General features: G+C 40.0%; 1 protein-coding gene across 5 annotated transcripts in view; it reads right to left on the bottom strand.

The window, feature by feature from the left end:
* The window catches only part of ANO6 (anoctamin 6), a 207,960-nt gene that overhangs the window by 8,790 nt on the left and 179,598 nt on the right, over window positions 1–19,572 (bottom strand). For 3 of the 5 annotated variants that reach the window (XM_054443036.2, XM_063672659.1, XM_054443037.2), the window contains 4 exons: window positions 14,013–14,143; window positions 6,599–6,804; window positions 2,247–2,449; window positions 479–584 (listed from right to left, as the gene is read on the bottom strand). In XM_054443036.2, the coding sequence (XP_054299011.1) occupies window positions 479–584; window positions 2,247–2,449; window positions 6,599–6,804; window positions 14,013–14,143 (646 nt within the window). The remainder of the gene's footprint in view (window positions 1–478; window positions 585–2,246; window positions 2,450–6,598; window positions 6,805–14,012; window positions 14,144–19,572) is intronic. The other 2 variants (XM_063672661.1, XM_063672660.1) reach the window with 1 other exon arrangement.

Here is a 19,572-nt window from a genome sequence, read left to right as displayed (position 1 = left end):
TAAGCAACCTCTGATACTTTGTAATTTGGCAGTAGTTAACTCACTCTGCATAGGAAGCATAGTTGGCTACATCAATTACAAATTTATAGGTGCCTTAGTAATTTTTCAGAGCTGGTCAATTTCAAACTCTCCCAGCAATAAAAGTTTCTCACAGGCAGAGATCACATCATCGTACTCATCTTGCATAAGCCCTTTCATAGCTCAACATGCTGCCCAGTGCCCTAAATTTTAAAAAGTTAGTAATGAATGAAATTGAATCCCCTTTGCGCATAACATGCTTTTAAACTTTAAAAGCAGATAATGCTCTCGTTAATGAAGTTGTTTATTTTCAGGTCAATACTGATTAACATATTTCCTAAAATATTAGCAAGTGATAAGAAGAAAGTATCATACATGTTAAGTATGGAGTTGGCAACACTTAATGGAAGGTCTGCAAATACACATCCTTATAAACTGTTTGAAAGCATACTTTTCCTACCTCCATGACAATGATAAAAGCCAGCTTGGCTGCAATCACATGCCAATAGTAGATGTTGTGTTTATACTCCTGGGGGTGTCCAGGTGGGTATCGGAAATCACGATACCTGAAAACAAAATGGAGACATATTGGGAGACAAATCTTTTCGACTGAATACTGTAAAGAGGTCATGCTGGGTGCAGTGGCTCATGCCTGTAATCCTAGCACTTTGGGAGGCTGAGGCATGTGGATCACTTGAGGCCAGGAGTGCGAGACCAGCCTGGCCACTATGGTAAAACCCCATCTCTACTAAAAATACAAAAATTAGCCAGGCGTGGTAGCACGTGCTTGTAATCCCAGCTATTCGGTGGCTGAGGCATGAGAACTGCTTGAACCCAGGAGGTGAAGGTTGCAGGGAGCTGATATGGTGTCACTGCACTCCCGTATGGGCAACAGAGCAGGACTCTCTCTCAAAAAAAAAAAAAAAAAAAAAAAAGTCATATTTGATTCAATGCTCTTTTAAACTGGACATCACATACATTTTCTCTTAAAGCTCAATTTGGTAACAAAGCCCCAAAATAACTACAGTAGTACCTCATTTAATATTTAATCAGAGAATGATGGTAATAACATGGTCCATCTTTGTAGAAAAGAATCCATCTTTATAAAAGAACTGAAGTTTTAAATTTGTTCTCCCAACATTTATCCCTGTTTTCTCAAAACAATTCCTGTTTTGGGGATCATGTTTATAAATGTATTTATGTAATGGTATCATCAGGGTTCACTCAGCTATGGGACTCTCTCTCCTCATACAGAGTACTATCTGCTTGTTATAATTTTTTACCTAATTCTTTGTTGTCAGATATCAAGTGTTAACTGCTGTTAGTGTATCTTCCTCAGGCAGGACATCTCTAATTTTATGCCTGTAAGCTATCAAACCTAGAAGAGTATAATTTCTGATTAGAATTGTGGAAAGTAAGAATAAGCAGATTTGATACAGAATTGTAAAGAGGCTCCACTAGGTGTAACACAAACATTTATTTTGGGCTTATTTCTGGTTTCCTGGTTGCATTATTGAGAATCTGAGTTAGTGAAGGCTTTGAGGAGTTGGACTAAATAAACTTTAAAGCCTCCTATTTTAGGTAAAACTCTATGGTCCAGGAAAAAAGGTTGATGACCTACAGTTCACAAACTTTATCAACTGGTAATTTACCTGGTACATACTGTCCACTGTTGAACTCACCAGCCATTAAAATCGAAGCAGAGAACTTTGGAATATTTTTAGATAATACTGTTTAGCTGAGTATTTACATCTCTTATCTTTGTATGTCCCTGTTATGTGAGGAGCTAGTTTGCCATCATTCAATATCTTCAGATTGTGCTTGAATAACACAATAGTATTAACAACTGAATTATCTTGGTTCTTGGACCTCTTGAAGTTTCTCTATTTCTATGACTTTTCTTTGGAATCAATCTCCCTGTAATCGTTTGAAACTCTCAACTTTAAATCTTTATGGTTTGGTCTGAAAGTTTTACCCCTAGTCTTCATCAACTTTTTAATACATATACATATATATATACATTTTCTGAGTTTCACTCAAGAGAAAGCTATGGGGAAAAAATGTCTCTAGCAGCTTGATTTAAATGACACCAAAGCACCTGATTGATCCTGAAGTTATAAAGAAATAAAAATTAAATAATTAAAGAAATGACACCAAACAGAATTAAGTCACAAGAAAAACCCTTTTAAAGATGAAGTGCATTTTTAAACAAGAAAAGCAGAACTTGCCTGCATGTGGTATGGTTACCCAGGTCAGAGTATGGGTTTCCCTTGCTTTTGTTTTTGAAGTCTGCGACTTTGAAGATGGACAGAGTGTTGTTGATGTACCCTTCCATGGTGTAGGAAGTGTGGTCCCCGTAGGGAGGGACGGAGAAGGACCAGTAGTACACTAGGCGGGGGATCATGTCCGATGTGAAAGCAATGATCATGGCCTATTTTGGGAGAAAAAGCGAAAATGAAGTTATAGTTTTTTGTTTTTGAGACGGAGTCTCGCTCTTGTTGCCCAGGCTGGAGTACAATGGCACGATCTCAGCTCATTGCAACCTCCACCTCCTGGGTTCAAGCAATTCTCCTGCCTCAGCCTCCTGAGTAGCTGGGATTACAGGCACGTGCCACCACGCCTGGCTAATTTTTGTAGTTTTAGTAGAGACACGGTTTTGTCATGTTGGCCAGGCTGGTCTTGAACTCCTGGCCTCAGGTGATCTGCCCACCTCAGCCCCCCCAAAGTGCTGGGATTACAGGCGTAAGCCACTGCACCTGGCCGAAGTTACAGTTTTTATAGGTCAGGTTAACAAATATGCCAGAATTACTATTTTCATCATGTCAATTTTTTTTAAAGATTCAGAAATCTTAATTCTTTCTTAACTGCAAAATATATGCAGATAGTGAGATAGGATCTTGCTCTGTTGCCCAGGCTGGAGTGCACTGGCATGATCATAGCTCACTGTAACCTTGAACTCCTTGGTTCAAGTGATCCTCCTGAGTAGCTAGAATTACAGGTGCACTCCACTGTGCCTGGCTAATCTTTAAACATTTTTTGTAGAGATAGGGTCTTACTATGTCATCTATCCTAGTCTGGAACTCCTGGCCTCAAGCAATCCTCTCAGCCTCTCCAAGTGCTGGGATTATAGGTACGAGCCACTGACCTCAGCCTAGAAGACTTGCACATGTAATCAGAGTCAACATTATGAAAATAATTCAGCTTTATATAATTGATTCAGCACTTTTCATAAACACAGAAGGTAAACTGCATGTTTTCCCTGATCTAAATTTAAATAATGACCTCTAAGTTCACTTTTTTCCTGTATAGTATTATGACTTGTTTACACAAGTCAAACCATGACCTGATTTGTTTTAAACTCTCAGTACATGGTTATGTTTGTTGCTTCATTAGAGTGTGAGCATTTATTAATTTTAACAAAATTTGGGTAGGAGAAAGAATTATATTGGGGTTGTCCCATTCATAGTCAAACAATAATGTCTGTTTAGTTTTATCTAGTATCTAAGTCTCTAAACTTCAAAAAGATTAAGTGGATGAAGTTATGAAAATTATAAACAACAACATACAGAAAATTTAGTATGTTCCTAGATGAAAGGAGTAAATATGGGCCAATCATAAACCTGTGTGTCAGAGAGACATCTATTAGGAGGTAAAGCTATTCTGAATTATACGAATTTTCTCTAAAATTCTTTAATTTGGGCTTTAAACTCTCCAGTGTGTAAAACTGGTTGGAAGGAAGGAGAAAAGATTTTTACTTTAAACCAAATTCTATGTGAATAAAACAGCTAAATGATTGTCATTGATGAAGTAGAAAAGCAGACATGTTTTTGGCTTAACATGATTTTTAATAGTATTCATCTGAACATATGGTTTAGACACAGTGAGATCACAAACCAAATCTCAGGCAAAGCAAGAAAAAAAACAATTAAGGGGCTTTTCTATTACAAAATTTCCCTCATTAGAACCAGCTTTGTCATTTCCTCTGATGTGAAAAATGTATATATATATGAGTGTGTTTCTGCCTGTCAGTACTGGGGAGCCACATGAATATTTTACCTTTTTTCCCTCAGATTTCAATAGATTAAATTTTGCTATTATCATTTAACTCAACTATATCTTTTTATAGAATCACTGGCAGATGTGCATCAGGAAGCTACAAAAAATTCCAACAAGGAAGATAATTCTATTGTCTTCTGACAAGATACTTTTCTTCCTGAACTGAGCTGCTCTGAGAGACATGCTGCAAGAGTACAAATAAATGCAGTGTGCTTCATTTCCCATGCTGTTCTGCACACAGTTTTCCATTTATATAAAAATAAATTAAAATTGGTCTTCAATAACAGATGCTCTGGCATGATACAACAATGTCAATTCAGCTTATTTATTGAACCAGCAGCTTTAAAATGAATGATTTTATACCAAATTCCTGCTTGATGCCCACTCTCATCCTGGTGGTTATTCTCTTTTTGTAGACAGTAGGTTGTGAGATACACACTGGGTGTTTGAGGGAATAAGACACACATTTAATGCCTGCACAAGCACACATATAAACATAGATGCCTATGTATGTGGATGTATAACTGCCATCTTGGAAGTATAACAAATCCTAATATGGAAAAACGGATTGCCCATAGTTTAATCAATGTCACAAATCTAATAAGCAGTTTTCCTAGGTTAAGTGATAAGAAAAAGCCATTATTGGATAAGAACCAATAGCACCAATTAGCCGGAGTGAATGTCTGTACACATACACACACTGAGTCGCCTTGGAAACAGCCAATCCTCCATCTGTGCTCATGGAGTAGAGCCATGGCACGGATGCTGGGAAAAGGTACCTAATACAATCAATCCAGAATGCTTGAGGAATAGGGAGAGTTTGAGTCAACTGAATTTTCTGGTTAGTTGAAGGTCAAATAAAAACCCTTTTAGATTCAAACTTTGTTGCTGAAAATTTTCTTAAAGCACACAAGTCCACGTTCTTGTCCAGCTTAGTGTACTAGAGCATATTGAACGTGCTGTCACATTCATTGTTTTATGACTGAGGAACTTGAAAGGCCTCACTGCCATTTTTCTAAACAGCAGTCTTCATTATGCAGCACAGTAGATGTTGAAGGTGTAGGGTACCTGGGTGAAAGGAAACTGACATACCCTAGTAGTTGGTTTTTGTGTGCGATTTGCAACTTTCTCCAAATAGTACAGATAGCATGCAATTCAGATAAATGTAAGGTTCTGGGGTAGGGATGACAGCTAGGTTCCAGATAACTTGTTTTATTGTATAAAACTGTAACCATCGTCCAGACAGTGGTTGCTTTTGGAATTCTTGTGCCTCCAATTGGGGTACCTGTCAGAGTCCTCACAGAGTCACTGTTAATAACAATGATGAGTAATGAAGATGATAAAATAACAGCAGCTAACATTCAATAGAAACGAGGCTTCATGCATTAACTCAATGAATTCCCTAACACTATGGTTGGTATGTACTATTCTTATGATATGTGGTAGGGAATTAATAATTTTACAAATAATAAAATGAGGCTCTGGAGTGGTAAGGCCTGGCTCAAGATCATGCAGCTCAGAGCTACAGTGCTGGGAAGTGGAGCTCGGGTCTACCTGACTCTAGAGCCTACAGTGCCCAGTAACTTCCCTCATCCAGAGCCTAACCTACAGGCATTGCCAACTTCTGTTGTTTTGGCTGGGGACTCAGGGAAGATGTGGCTTAAGAAAACAAAACTGGGGAATCACTTTGTTAGGGAGGTTCACCTGGGAGTGAGACTGTCAGTGAAATATGGGAGGAAATGGCTCTAGTTTTGGGACACTTCTTGGGAAGGTGGTCCTCTAATGGGCTGGCATGAAAATTGCATTGCCTGAGAACTTCCTGTGTGCCGGTACATAAAAATGACACTGTTCAGATGGCCCATAATCAATGAATACAGGCTGTAAACAACTGAGTTCTGTCCCCTCACAGCTGGGATACATACAGGGCATGAGGCTGCTTCAGCCAATGACCAGAGCATGGTGAGCAAAGACCTAAGGGTGGGGTGGGAAGGGTGATGAAACCCACCCACCTTCCTCCTTTAAGAACTGCTGCTCTGGAGTCAAGGAAGGTAATTAGGAGTGCACAAAGTGTTTATACTTCACCATCAGAGTCAATATTTTAGGTTGATGCTTTGGAATATGTAGTAAAACATGGTAGAATGATCTTATTTTAGGGCCCTCAAACTCTAAATGAACAGATTTCCATCCACATTATAAAAAAACATTTTCTGATAACTCCTTTTATAGTTATGTGAGGATTAAAAGTGTTAGTACTTCTTATCATTACCATATTTCATATTGAATAAAAACTTTAGCAAATGAGCAATAACAGTACCTGTGTAGGAGGTCTTGACAGTTAAAAATAATTATATACAAAATGAAAATACATTTAACAAGTGGTTATATATAGCAATTATATCATTTATGTGGATGACAGACTTAGCATCTTCCTCTCATTTGAAAAAACACTAAACATTTGATTCCTTAGGTAGCAAATCTAATGCATCATCAAGGTCTTTACCCTGTAAAGCTTAGGTCTACTCACATTGGTCACCACAGCCAGAATTGCTATTCCTTGCATGATGGGCTGCCATGCTCCAATGTCTTGGGCCTTCTCTGGTACCAGGCGTCTAAACTGGGTGGTCAGTTTCCATGCGTCCACTCTTATTTCCAATATATTGTTCACCAGAGCCAACAGAGGGGCCAGTGGAAAAGAGGCCACAAATAAGGTGACGAACCCAAACTGAATAACTGTCAATGGAATGGACACACATCATGGAGTGGTGGTGGATGAAAGGACAACATATTTTCCTTTACTCTTGAAAGAGAAAGGCAAACGAACTAATTCCCAGAGAGAAAACACATCTGTGGTAAATAATAATTTAGTGTTCAACAGTGAAAGAATTCAAACAAAACACAAATATAAAATCTCTGGAAAGAAGATTAATTATAGCCTGTTTCTTTCACATGTATACACTTAATAGGAACAATATATTTAGACATCTTTAGTCAACCAGAATTATTCGCTGGTAATAAACTTGAGACATCATAAGCATATTATTCATTCTCAGTGTTGAAATAGAATGTTGAAAGATGATTTGTGGTTTAGGATTTTTTTTTTTAAGAAAAAAGAAATATTGTGGCATTATCTAACAAGTTAAAGAGAAAAAGAAATGGACCCATGGGAAGGCTATGCTTAGAGAACGTTGGAAGAAATATGCTGAGAACAAGCAAATGAGTGAGCTCCCCTGAGTCTGCAAATGCAAGTGCAGTGCATTCAGAGAATTTGACAGTATTAGAAATCACAGAAATATATGTGATAAAAGTGTCTTAATAAGTTATAATATCCTTCCTTAAGAATCTTGAAGTTAGTTGCAGTCCTTGTGGTCATAATAAGTCAAAATTTGAGTGGTGGCTTAGAAGTTCTTTTCTCCTTGTTTGTAATTGACATGGCCTTATTAAAAATGGGGCAGCAGAGATTTTGGGGTAAGTGATACCATGGAGAGGAAGAAGTAAGAAAATATCCTCAAGTTTTAGACCCTGCCCTCCTAACTGGCAGACCTTCGGAGGAAACATACACAGATATGTAACTAAGACTGTGGATGGGAGGAAAACATAGAATCCCATTAAGCCTCGTGCTCAGACAAGGAGCAGGGACGACTCTGTCAGGAAGGGCAAGGCTGTGGAGGGTGTGGCGGGGCAAGCGGAGCTGGCATTTGCTTCTGGTCAGAGAGGCAAAGGGCATGTTGCAGAAGAGCAGACAGGGCTAGAAGGATCCATAAGTCCCACAGGCCAGGCAGGAGCACTCATGCAGAGAAGTCAGCCAGGCAGGGACCAGAGTTGGTGATGCTACAGAGTCATGAGCAGCAGCAATAAGCAGTGATGTCAACGTCCCTGTCTATGACTCACCCAACCCTAAATAACTCATCAGCCCCCAGGGCATGCAAGTAATAGCCATGTGTGGAGTCAGCCCGTCAACTGTGGTAAACTAGCAAGTGTCTGTCCTATGGAAAGGGACAGCTCATAGTTCCCTTGTTGGAATGAGGGCTCCATGTTGCCAGATCTCCTGATTGTTCAAGAGAAGCCAGAGATTAGGATTATGTTATCAGTAAACCTAGTTAAAAATCTGAAAAAGAAAAGGTACCATTTATAATGACAACAAAAGCATAGACTATTTAGAAATAAATTAATGAGAAAAGTAAGACTACTATGATAATTGACTTAAGAAAAAACAAATAATGATGAATGAATGAGTGGTAGGATGTGCCAAACTCTTGATTGGGCAAACTTGAATTCAGGGACATATCAAATTTTTTTCCACAAAATAATTTAGAATTCTAATGTAAATTCTGTTAATAATCCCAAATAGATTTAAGAAAAAAAGCTGACAGGTCAGCCAGGCGTGGTAGCTAATCTCTGTAATCCCAGCACTTTGGGAGGCTGAGGTGGGAGGATTATTTGAGCCCAGGAGTTTGAGACCAGCCTAGGCAACATATCCAGTCTCTACAAAAAATACAAAAATTAGCTGGGCATGGTGGTACGAGCCTGTAGTCTCAGCTACCCAGGAGGCTAAGGTGGGAGGATTGCTTTAGATGAGGAGGCAGAGGTTGCAGTGAGCTGGAATTGTGCCACTGCACTCCAGCCTGGGCAACAGGGTGAGACCCTGTCTTTCAAAGAAAGAAAAGAAAAAAGGTTGAAAGTGATACTAAAGTTCTTCAAGAAATATAAACAGGTAAAATAATGAACAGGGATGTTTGCATAGACAGTATTGGGAACATTCTGAAAAAATAAAATGGGATAGCTCTGGGAGATATTAAAGTGTATTATAATGCTATGGTAATTGAAACAGTTTAGAACTAGTACATGGATAGTATGAATTAAACAGGGTGAATTTTAAGAGGAGATGCAAATATTCATGGGTTTTTATATATTATAAAGTGATACTTTGAAGCAGTGGATGCAAGTATTGACACAGCTAGCTAAGTCATCGGAAAAATTGGTATGGGGCCATCACTTTTGACACCAACATAAATTCCAGATGGATTAAAAATATTATATTAAAAACAAAACACCAGAAAAAGCCCATATAATTTGTTCTGATATTCAAGTGAGAAAAACTTTATAAGCAACTTTTGAAACCAAGAATAACAACAAAAAGTCAATGCAAAACACCCACTGTGAAAATAAAAACAACCCCTGCCTGCAACTTTTTCATAATCCTATACTGCTCTCTAATGCTTTCTCTGCTTGCTTCTACATGTTACAGTTGAGTTTTCTGAAGGAAGTATCCACCTTCACAACAAGTGGTAGAGTAACTAGTCCCTGAAGCCCCGCATCCTGCTGAGACCCTCACCACTGCACTGGACCTACTCTTGCTAACTTTGCCGGTGGCTACACGTTCATAAGCTGATGTTCCTTTTCAGTCCTGATTTTTGTGATTTCTTGTGACATGGCCATAAGAGATGTATGGCCAAGATTTATGTGACATGGCCAAACAGTCCCCCTGCTGTGGAATATTTATTTCCCCTTGATTTCTTTTTTACTTAATTGTAAAAAGCCAAAATATATATTGAAAAACAAAAAAAAACTAAAAAAGCCCTACCTAGCTATAGCACTGCTTCCACTTCCCACCCCAGGTCTAGCAATTAGGACTGTGTAGGTGCCGGCTCTTCCTTTCTTCCCCCTATTTTCCATTATGCCCCTTTTCCATCATGTCCAAATTACTCTGAAGCAACGTTATCATCTCCCAAGCCTTCTCTGTGTTGACACAACTCTGCTAGATTTCTTCCCACTGCTCTGCTCCTCTGCTCTTCTTTTTCTTTGTGAGCCTCCCTCCCTCTTCACTCTTCAAATGTCCCTTTCCCCCAGGGCCTCATCATCAATTCTCTGTCCATTTCTCTTGATATTCCTGCTAGGCATGCCTGATTCACCCTCATGGCCTCACCCATGGCTCCTCTGAGCTCCTGACTGTTGTGTCCAACTTTCTAATGGACATTGCCTTTCAGATGTTTTCATGCTAAAAATATCCAACACTAAGCCATTTCCTAGAGAACAGCTCCTCTCCTTATGTTCTGCCCTGCATATATGGTCTCCTGGAAGTTATCCTAATTTTTATTCCTCATCTGCTAGGCAATTCACCCCTTTAACACTTACCAAATCCATCTCCCTCTCTCTACTCCTATGCCCACTATTTAGGCACCTATCACTTGTTGTCTAGGTTACCTGCTGTAGCCTCCTAAATCATCTCCCTCCCACCACGAGTCTCATCCAAAATATTATCTTCCATTCTGCTGCGTGATTGATCTTATTCCACATAATGTTATGCAGTTATCTTGTTTACAAATATTCCAGTGGATCCTAATTTCTTTAAAGTTCAAGTCCCCTGGCTAAGCACACCACACCCATCATGATATGGCCCTTGCCTACCTGATATTCCCACCTGTGAATCCTTTGTTCACTTGCCATTCTTTGACCAAGCTGTTGTACTTTTAAATACGTCCACCTCTCCACACAAAATGTCCATTCCCTTCACCATACTTTAGATAACTAACTTCCATTCACCCTTCAAAATCCAGTTGAAATATCACCTGCTCAAGGAAGTCTGATTAGCATTCTTCTTAACCATGCACCAAGCGCTGAGCTCCACGAGGGGAGGGACCAAGTGCCCTGGTATCCCCAGCAACTGAGAGTGTTTGGCACAGCAAGTGCTTAATAAATGTTTAATGGATGAATGAGTGAATGAATGAATGAACAAATGAAGAGATGGAGGCCTGCAAATCCTCCCAATTACCTAGTTGCCCTTTTGGAAAGCTCATCCTGCAAAGGTTAGGAGACTTCATGGCAGGTGATGGGCTCGAACCAAGCAGAGATGAGAGCATGAAGGGAAGAAGGCCTGAGTCCTGGAGAGTGCAGCGGAGGCATCGGTGGGTTCAGCATAGGAGGAAGAAAAAGAAAGGGGTACAAGGAACTGCTGAAGAATAGCTGATATTCATTACATGGAGAAAATCATATATGAAGGTCATTGTTTTAGCAGATTTTAAAAAATTAACTTGGAGACAGATGAAAGTGAGATCAAGGTACCATGGCAAGGGTGGAAGAGGCAGTGCCAGAGACAAACAGGGCCCACTCATCACTTCAGTGCACTCCGTTTATGGCACCTGCCCACCAGGAAGGCCTCATCAAGTTCTCAGGACACCTGTGTCTGCAGTACATTACTGAGTACAAAGCAGTATTTATGGCTTCCAGGTTTGAATACAGACAACTACGTTTATGTTCTGTGTCTGTGTACTTGGAGTCAGGAACACTCTTAGAGAAGCAATTTGGGTTAACAGCTCAGAGTTACTCCAATAATCTCAAAGGATGGTGGCAAATTCACTAAATAAAAAACGTTTCACTCAAACAGGTCATACAGAACTTGGTGAGAAGTGGGTGAGGGATGTTAATGTGATATCAACTAACAGTTATATATGTGTGTTGGAGCTCCAAGTTCAAGTTGCTTAAATGTTTGAGTACAAGGTTCCAGGCACTGGCGCTCTAGCGGAGGACACGGTAGCTGCCTCCATCAGGCTCAGTGCAATGGGGAGAGAGGCAGGCACAGAGCGTATACCACCACGGCAGGTAGCAGGTGCTGCCAACGCCTAGAAGAAAAGAGCAGCAAAGCTGTCTGAAAAGTTCAGGGGCCCAGCTGAGGCTCAGCAGGACTTGTCAGGTAGGAAAGAAGGAAAGAGAGTTGAGGCTGGGTGCAAGGCCAAGCAAGGGTGGAGGCTCCAGGCTTGCTTTCTGGAAGATGTTTCCCTTAAGCAGTAAGAGCCACAATTTAAAAGGTAGATGGTGGTGTTGTTAAGGAATATGGGGAAATGGGAAGGAGGGGACTGTGTGGTGGTGAGACCAATACCAAAGGCACTCTGTTTATTTTTAGGGAAATGAAAACAATTCAAAAGGCACTTGGAAATTATGTCTCTCACAGACTAGAAGGACAAAACAGATTTCACTCTCCTGTTGCCCACACAGTAACAGACTGCCTGCTCCCAGAAATTCAGAAATCAAGTTTTCTAAGTCATTAGATACTATTTAGATAACAGGAAAACAACCTAATAAACCTAAAAATCTGTCTATAACAGCTGTTATTCTATACTTTCTTGTAGGGCAGGATGAGGCAGAATTATTTGGTTGATAACTATTTTAAAGAGCCTATGAAACTCTAAAAGTCCTATCAACTTCTCCCCAAAGCACGTGACCATATAACTTTCCCTTCTGATGTAATTTATTTGACTAATCAACTACAGAAAAATAACTTTTTAAAAATAATAAGTGACGTTCTGCCCCAGGATTTTTTTTAATGCTGTTAATAGTTCCAATAAGAAATATTTACAATTATGACTCATTTTTGAACAACAGGTAATGGTCTTACAGTCCTTCTGAAAATCAGCAGAATAATAACTAAGGACAGCTTCTACATATGTACTGCAGCTACACTCTTAATAAAACCTGGTCACAAAACATAACAGAGCAAAAATGAAATTCAAATCAGGCTCCGGGCTGCTGCAAAGTACTGTTGACTAAAGAAGCCACAAGATGAACCTTTTACTCATTGAAGGAAGCAGATGTGTTTCCATGTATAATGTATATTTTTAAAAGCAATTATTTTATATATAGAATGTGATTTAATAAAAACCACCTTCTAACTGCAGACTTGTAAACAGGAACCACAAAGGGGTGTCTTTGCCAACATGCAAAGCCCTATGCATAAATGCAAAGCCTGTCAACAAAAATGATGTGTTTCTTTTTCTATTCTCCTAAGCTTAAAAAAACTGTAATTCAATGCAATGGTTAGCTGAAAGGGCACAGATAAAAAACATGTAAATTGTTAGCCATCTATTAGATATAAGCGTGTCCTGCATAATACAAAAGGTGGTGTTTCCTATGGAAATCTATTTTGAGATGCTTCCGTTTAAAGGCAACTGAGAGGTCAAAATCAAGTTCTACTGAAAAGAATTAAGAGTCCAAGCAAATAATATAAAAATGGACCAAGGCATTTAGGAAAGAGAGGACCTGTGCTAAATCTTAATTCCAGACCAGCACAGTGGTTCCAAATTCAGGCCAGTTATGAGCCATGAAGTCACTCAAGGAACCAGGCAGAAACCACTGGCCAGAAGAAATAGATAGGCTGTCAAAGGCAGGCATGAGATGTGAAAGTGGGCATCCTGGGACCGTTCCTGCCACGAAGCTGCATGCTCCTGCAGGCTTGCTTAACTGACTCAGTTCAGAAGTGTATCAGCCAACAGCTGTGCCTGCATGGACTCCAGGCCAAGCTGAATCACATCTAATTATAGTTGCTGAGTTCATTCTCAGACAACATGATTAGAATGCTTTAAGAATTCGTGGTAAAGATGGCCGGGCCCAGTGGCTCATGCATGTAATCCCAGCACTTTGGAAAGCTGAGGTGGGTGGATCATTTGAGCCCAGGAGTTTGAGACTAGCCTGGCCAACATGGTGAAACCCCGTCGGTACTAAAAGTCCAAAAATTAGCTGGGTGTGGTGGCACATGCCTGTAATCCTGGCTACTCAGGAGGCTGAGGCAGGAGAATTGCTTGAACCTGGGAGGTGGAGGTTGCAGTGAGCCACGATTGTACCACCGCACTCCAGCCTGGGCTATAGAGCGAGACTCTGCCTCAAAAAAAAACAAACAAAAAGAATTAATGGTAAAGATGTACCTCAATGAATATTCCATTTCATTGCCCAGTAACAAATTTCTAGCTTTTTACAACATAAATATTGACAAAGACACACATGACCACCTTATGTGAAAGCCGGATTGTATAATTTTATCTAGTGGAGAAAAACATACTCTTCTTCATTTCAATATGCTAAATGTTAATATGGCTCAATAACAGATGATTTGGGATCCACGACATACTCTAACATGTTTTATATCACTAAAAACTTCACTAACAACTTACTCATTTCAAGATATTCATAAAATAATCCCAGTTTGCCCATAGGCTGCAGATGGTAGTCCTGTTCCCATCGTGGGGTTATCTTTTCTGATCCAGAAACTCTGTGAAATCGCCCAATTAGATTCATGATCCAGCTGCCAAAAAGAACAATTTATCAATTAGAACGAATATTATCAGGCCAAGGTCATAAAAATATTTTGCTGCTATCTCAAAGCTGCACAAGTAATCTTCCCAATAAACTATTTTTTTGTTTGCATGCTAAATTTGTTTTTATTTCTGCCTCCTTATTCCAAAATATTTTGAAAAATAGGACTACATACCAGGGTTTATCAAAGCTGCAGCTGCTACTATTTTTTTCTCCTACTTTTTTCCTATGGGCGGCTTAATTTTTAAAGGGCAGGTTCCTTTATTTGATTAACTTCAGTTGTTTGTTTTTTCATTTCTCCCTTATCATTCAAAATAGTCTTGCCAGTATGAAAATCAACAGAGAAAACAAGATACAGTATGTGAGCTGGTGGTAAGTGCTGTGGAGAAAACTAAGTAGGGCAGGGAGTGCTTGCATTTCTGTCTAGGGAGGTGGCCAGTGAAGGCCTCCTTCAGAATGATGTTGAATAAGGATGTGAAGGAGACAAAGGAGCAGGAAACCTGGGGGAAGAAGTCCCAGGCAGAGGGAATGGTGATGACAGAGACCCTGAGGCAGGAGCAGGCCTCCATGGTTCACAGACAGCACGCAGGGTAGGGATAAGAGACCACTGTCAGGATCTGGGCGTTTTTTTCCTCTGAGGGAAGTGAGGAGCCAATGGAGGGCACCGAGTAGGAAAGTGACATAATCTGACTTTAGATAAAATAGGTCCAATTCTTATTTTAAGCTGAATCATTTAAGAACCAGAGGAGTGAAACGCCTCCTCCAGGTCATAGTGCAGAGCTAGGAGAAAACAGCCTGGACTGCGTCCCAGCGCTCTGTCCACCCCTGGATACTGCCCCGCTGAGCTACCCACTGTCTCTTTTTTATGTCATGTTTTTTTCCCTCTCTCAGAAGCCTTGTGGCTAAGTGCTTCCCCCCTTTTTATGGCAATTTGTCTGGTAAAGAAATCTGAGTTGGCAGTAAAATGAGGTGTGCACCTGTGGCATAGAGAACTGTTGTCCCCTGAAGCAACTGCCAGCTTGTGGTTTACCTGTGGAGTCATCAGAAGAGGCACAACAACAACTCCAAATACAGATCTAACATCTGGATACACTGATTAAACAAGTAGGTGTGGACTTCAAACTCTGACAATGAGAAGGCATCGCATGATGGTTAAGGACAGTTACTGCAAGAAAATCAGGCAGACCCTCATCCTCTCCATCACATGTGCACACGTGTACACCCAGCCAGCATAAGACAGGCAGTACAAATGGCTCACTCTGCTGGGTTTCCCACTGCTATTGATCTCAGGGCTCACTTTTCACTGACTGCTACTGAGCTTTACTCAGGGGAAATTATCTCTACTACAGGAGACGTCTCTGACCTCACAATCTTTCCCCACTTCTTTCTTTTTGATGATGTTAGAGAGGCAGCAGGAGGCTGTGGAAAGTGGACGGGATATGAGTTCAGACACCCCTGAATCTGAATCCACACTCTATTTCTTAGCTGGTTAACTTTGGTAAAAAAATAAAACGGGGTGATAAAACCTACATTGCCCAGGGCTGCTGTCAGGATTAAATGATTCAAAATAGGTAACGGATGTAGCACGTTTCCTAACACATCAAAACCTGCTGTATGGGATTTTCTGTTGAGCAATACAGGCTGCATTGGCTGAGGCCAAGTGTAAATATGGCCTATATTACATAGACTCTTGGCTCAGTTATCCAGGCCACCTGGATCAGTGGTTCCCACTTCAGCACATACAAGCACGACGTGGAATGCTTGTGAGTACTGCAGCTTCCTATGCTCCCAACCAAAAGGTCTGAGATAAGCTCCAGAATCTGCAGTTTTGCAGTCATTCTGGGGGCGGGGGGAGGGGGGGGTGTGACTCAGGTAGCACCAAGGACCACACATGTCCATCACCCTTCATGACACCTAACTCTAAGGTCACTGGGTGTGGTTTCTATTGGTTTATCCTTTGCTTTGTTTCCCAAACTTCTAGCCTCCGCCTCTTGCTGAATCCTTTCCATGCCCTCAAAGAAGCAGGTCTTTTTCCATCTGGGCTCTAAATCACATCAAAATTCAGATTCAGGATGAAACTTCTGTCCTGGCAACTACTTGTGTCATCTGGCACTTCTGTCTCATATCAGGTCATCTTAGAAGTCTTTCTTACTAGCTTTCATTTCTGAGTTACAGATGCTGAGCCTCTTGTTTGGTTTTCCTGAGTTGAACCGCTCATGTTTGGGCTTTCTATTGGTCTGTGTTTCTAGTGCAGGGAGCTCAATCTTGACTTCACATGAGAATCACCCACAGAACTTTTAGAAAAATATACACACCAGATACGTTTTCCCTGGCCAAGGCTACAGGCAGGGGTTACAAAATAATTTCCATAGGAATTTACCATGTGTATTGTCATAGCCACATCATAAGTTATGCTTTACTAGGTCCTTATTTTGTACAAAACATGGTGAGAAGCACTTTACATCTCACTTCCTCTTCACCTCCATTATCATATTAAATCCACATACTGGAAATGATCATCATTTCTATTTAGGACATTCTACAGTATTCCCACTTGCTAATTTTGAAATACAAGCATCCTTCACTATCTGGATCTATTTTATGTGTCAGTTTACTGTTTCTGAACCTAGAGAGTAAGTGTGGATAGTGAGGGACACCTATATTTAGGACTCTGATTGCCTATAGCTCATCTTCTCTCCAAATCCTATCCTGAGAAGAGACATTTTCTCCTAAAACAGTTCTTTTTTCTTATTATATAAATAACTATACTTATTTATATAAGAAGAGGCATTTATGTTACAATATACATGTATAAATGTATATAAAGGAAAATTATAGCTATCTACTATTTAAATACCAAACAATTGATGCTACAGAGATTTTGGATCCTTAATTCTATTATCTCTGACATTTTATTATAAAAATTTCTCCAGAGTGAGTTATTTAACACGGGAATTATACTAGCCTTTTATTAAGAACAGAATAAAATTCCCAGGAATACCTTAAATATCAAAACACTAAGGTGGAGCTGGGAAGGCCAAAGGGCTCTGAGCTTGCTCTCTGGGTCTCACTGACAACTCTGTAATTTACTGATGTGATGTATCTGAAGCATATAAGGCACTTATTCATTCACTCAGCTGCTTCATACTGAGTCCCTGTCATATGCCAGGTACTGGGGAGGCCCCAAAAGGAACCTGGATCCCTGAGCCAGATATGCTTCTTTCCTTGTTGCAAGATTCCTAGTCAAGGGGTATGCGCCCAAAGGCGGGAGAGGAAGGAAGGAAGAGGAGGGTACATGTATGGTGAAACATTTCTCCATGTTTCTCTTGACATACTTAACACGATGTGAAAACAATTGCTGACTTATAAGGCTTTTCTCTATTTTTGGGGGGTGGGTATAGTTTTGGATAGAGAGGATAACTGATATATCTTTTTTTTTCCTTCGAGACGGAGTTTTGCTCTTGTTGCCTGGGCTGGAGTGCAATGGTGCGATCTCGGCTCACTGCAACCTCTGCTTCCAGGTTCAAGCGATTCTCTTGCCTCAGCCTCCTGAGTAGTTGGGATTACAGGCATGCAACAAATGTCTGGCTAATTCTGTATTTTCAGTAGAGACGGGGTTTTTCCATGTTGGTCAGGCTGGTCTCGAACTCCCGACCTCAGGTGATCCGACCACCTTGGCCTCCCAAAGTGCTGGGATTACAGGTGTGAACCACGGCAGCTGGCTGATATATCTTTGATAAATTAGGACTTTGTATAAAAAAGGTAAGAAAACTGGCACCTATATAAAGAGAAGCAGGACCAGTCACTCTCTAATTTGGCTAACACTCAGCATTCCCAGTTTTCAAACAAGAAAACATAGGGGGGAGAAATTTGAAGGCAAAGTTCATATCACTGTAATTTTCAACAATGAGCTTACTTGAAGTGAAAGTATAAACCACGGATAGTATAATTCATCCTTTAAAATATTTCATGTGAACAAATTTCATTTCATATGAATTTCTCAATTCCAGTTTAGGAAATAGCTGCTAAAAACCAATGTTACTGAAACACAGTGTTAAATAATTAACCTACTTTTTTTCAGAAAACCCTTTTTAATCTCAGAATGGATTAAGACTTTCCTCAATTTTATATATTTGTTTTCATTTAGAAACACAGTACTATTTATGCATGACCTACTTTTACTTATCTGGAAAAATCTGAATATGAGCTCAATGAAAGTGAGGGTTGTTTTCTCCAGAGTAGGATAAAAAAAAAAAAAAAAAAAAAAAGAATTTCACAGCTAAAGCCAGAATCCCTTTCTGGGTAGGGGAAGAGGAAGGAGACAGATCTTTGTTTAGAGAAAGACCCTGACAGTTTCCATTGAAGACGGAGAATAAGACCTGTTAAAGAAATCTGGAAGGAGGCACTGAAACCCAGAGTGAGTTAACTGCTCAATAAAGAGAATGAACAGAAACTTGGTGACTGGGGAGAAAAAAGCCAGGAGTAGGAGAAGAAAGGAGAGAGAAGTTGTATGTGATGGAGGGAAGAGGGCAACATGGCAGGAGGCGAGAGCCTGTAAAGAAGGGTGATAAATTTTAAAAAATTCCCAGCTATATAGTGGGATAAAGGACTTTTTATAAAGGTAGAGGTTTTTTATTTCTAAACAAAAGAAGGGAAGAGGTGGTAGGGGAGATGAGAGGAGGGGGCCAGGGGAAAGAAGACAGAAGGCGGGAGAGGTGACTACAGAAGATAGTCACAAACATGAAACTTTGCTGGCTTTAAGATGGAGAAGAGGTTACAAGGCAGGGAGCATAGATGGTGGCCTCCAGAAGCTAGGAAAGGCAAAGAGATTCACCCCAGAGCCCTTGGAAAGGAACACAGCCCCACTAACACCTTGATTTTAGTCCAGTGAGATTTCTGACCCCCAGAACCATAAAATATGACATGTTGTTTTTATTCCATTAATCTTGGGGTAATTTGTTATAGCAGCAATAGAAAACCAAAACAAAAAGCTCCCTGAAATTTGCAGAAATTGCAGATGGTGTTGGAATTTACACTTTGATAGGGGAGGGGGCCTAAGTGAAAACTGTAAAGGGCAATGAAATCTTAGTTAACATTTGAAGTACAACTATTCTGTTGTTCTCATTTTTTAGGAAAACAACAGTAAGTCAAAGCCTTTGTGGTTATTATTTTAGACAATTATTTCTTAAAACATTATATATCCTAGTGCCTTAGGATCATGAAAGAACCTCTATTCTTAAAAGTTTGTACTCATGGGATCCTGGATTTGAATCCTACAGTAGCCTCTTAATGCTAATGTGAAACTCGGTAAATCATTTAACCTCTTTAAACCACAGATCTTCATTAGTAAAAAGGAGATAAAAATAAGGATAGTTTGGTAGATTAAATGATATATATATATATACACACACACATATA

This window comes from Pongo pygmaeus, chromosome 10, assembly GCF_028885625.2.
Source record: "Pongo pygmaeus isolate AG05252 chromosome 10, NHGRI_mPonPyg2-v2.0_pri, whole genome shotgun sequence".
Taxonomy (NCBI): Eukaryota; Metazoa; Chordata; class Mammalia; order Primates; family Hominidae; genus Pongo; species Pongo pygmaeus.
This window is presented reverse-complemented; position numbering and strand designations above follow the sequence as displayed.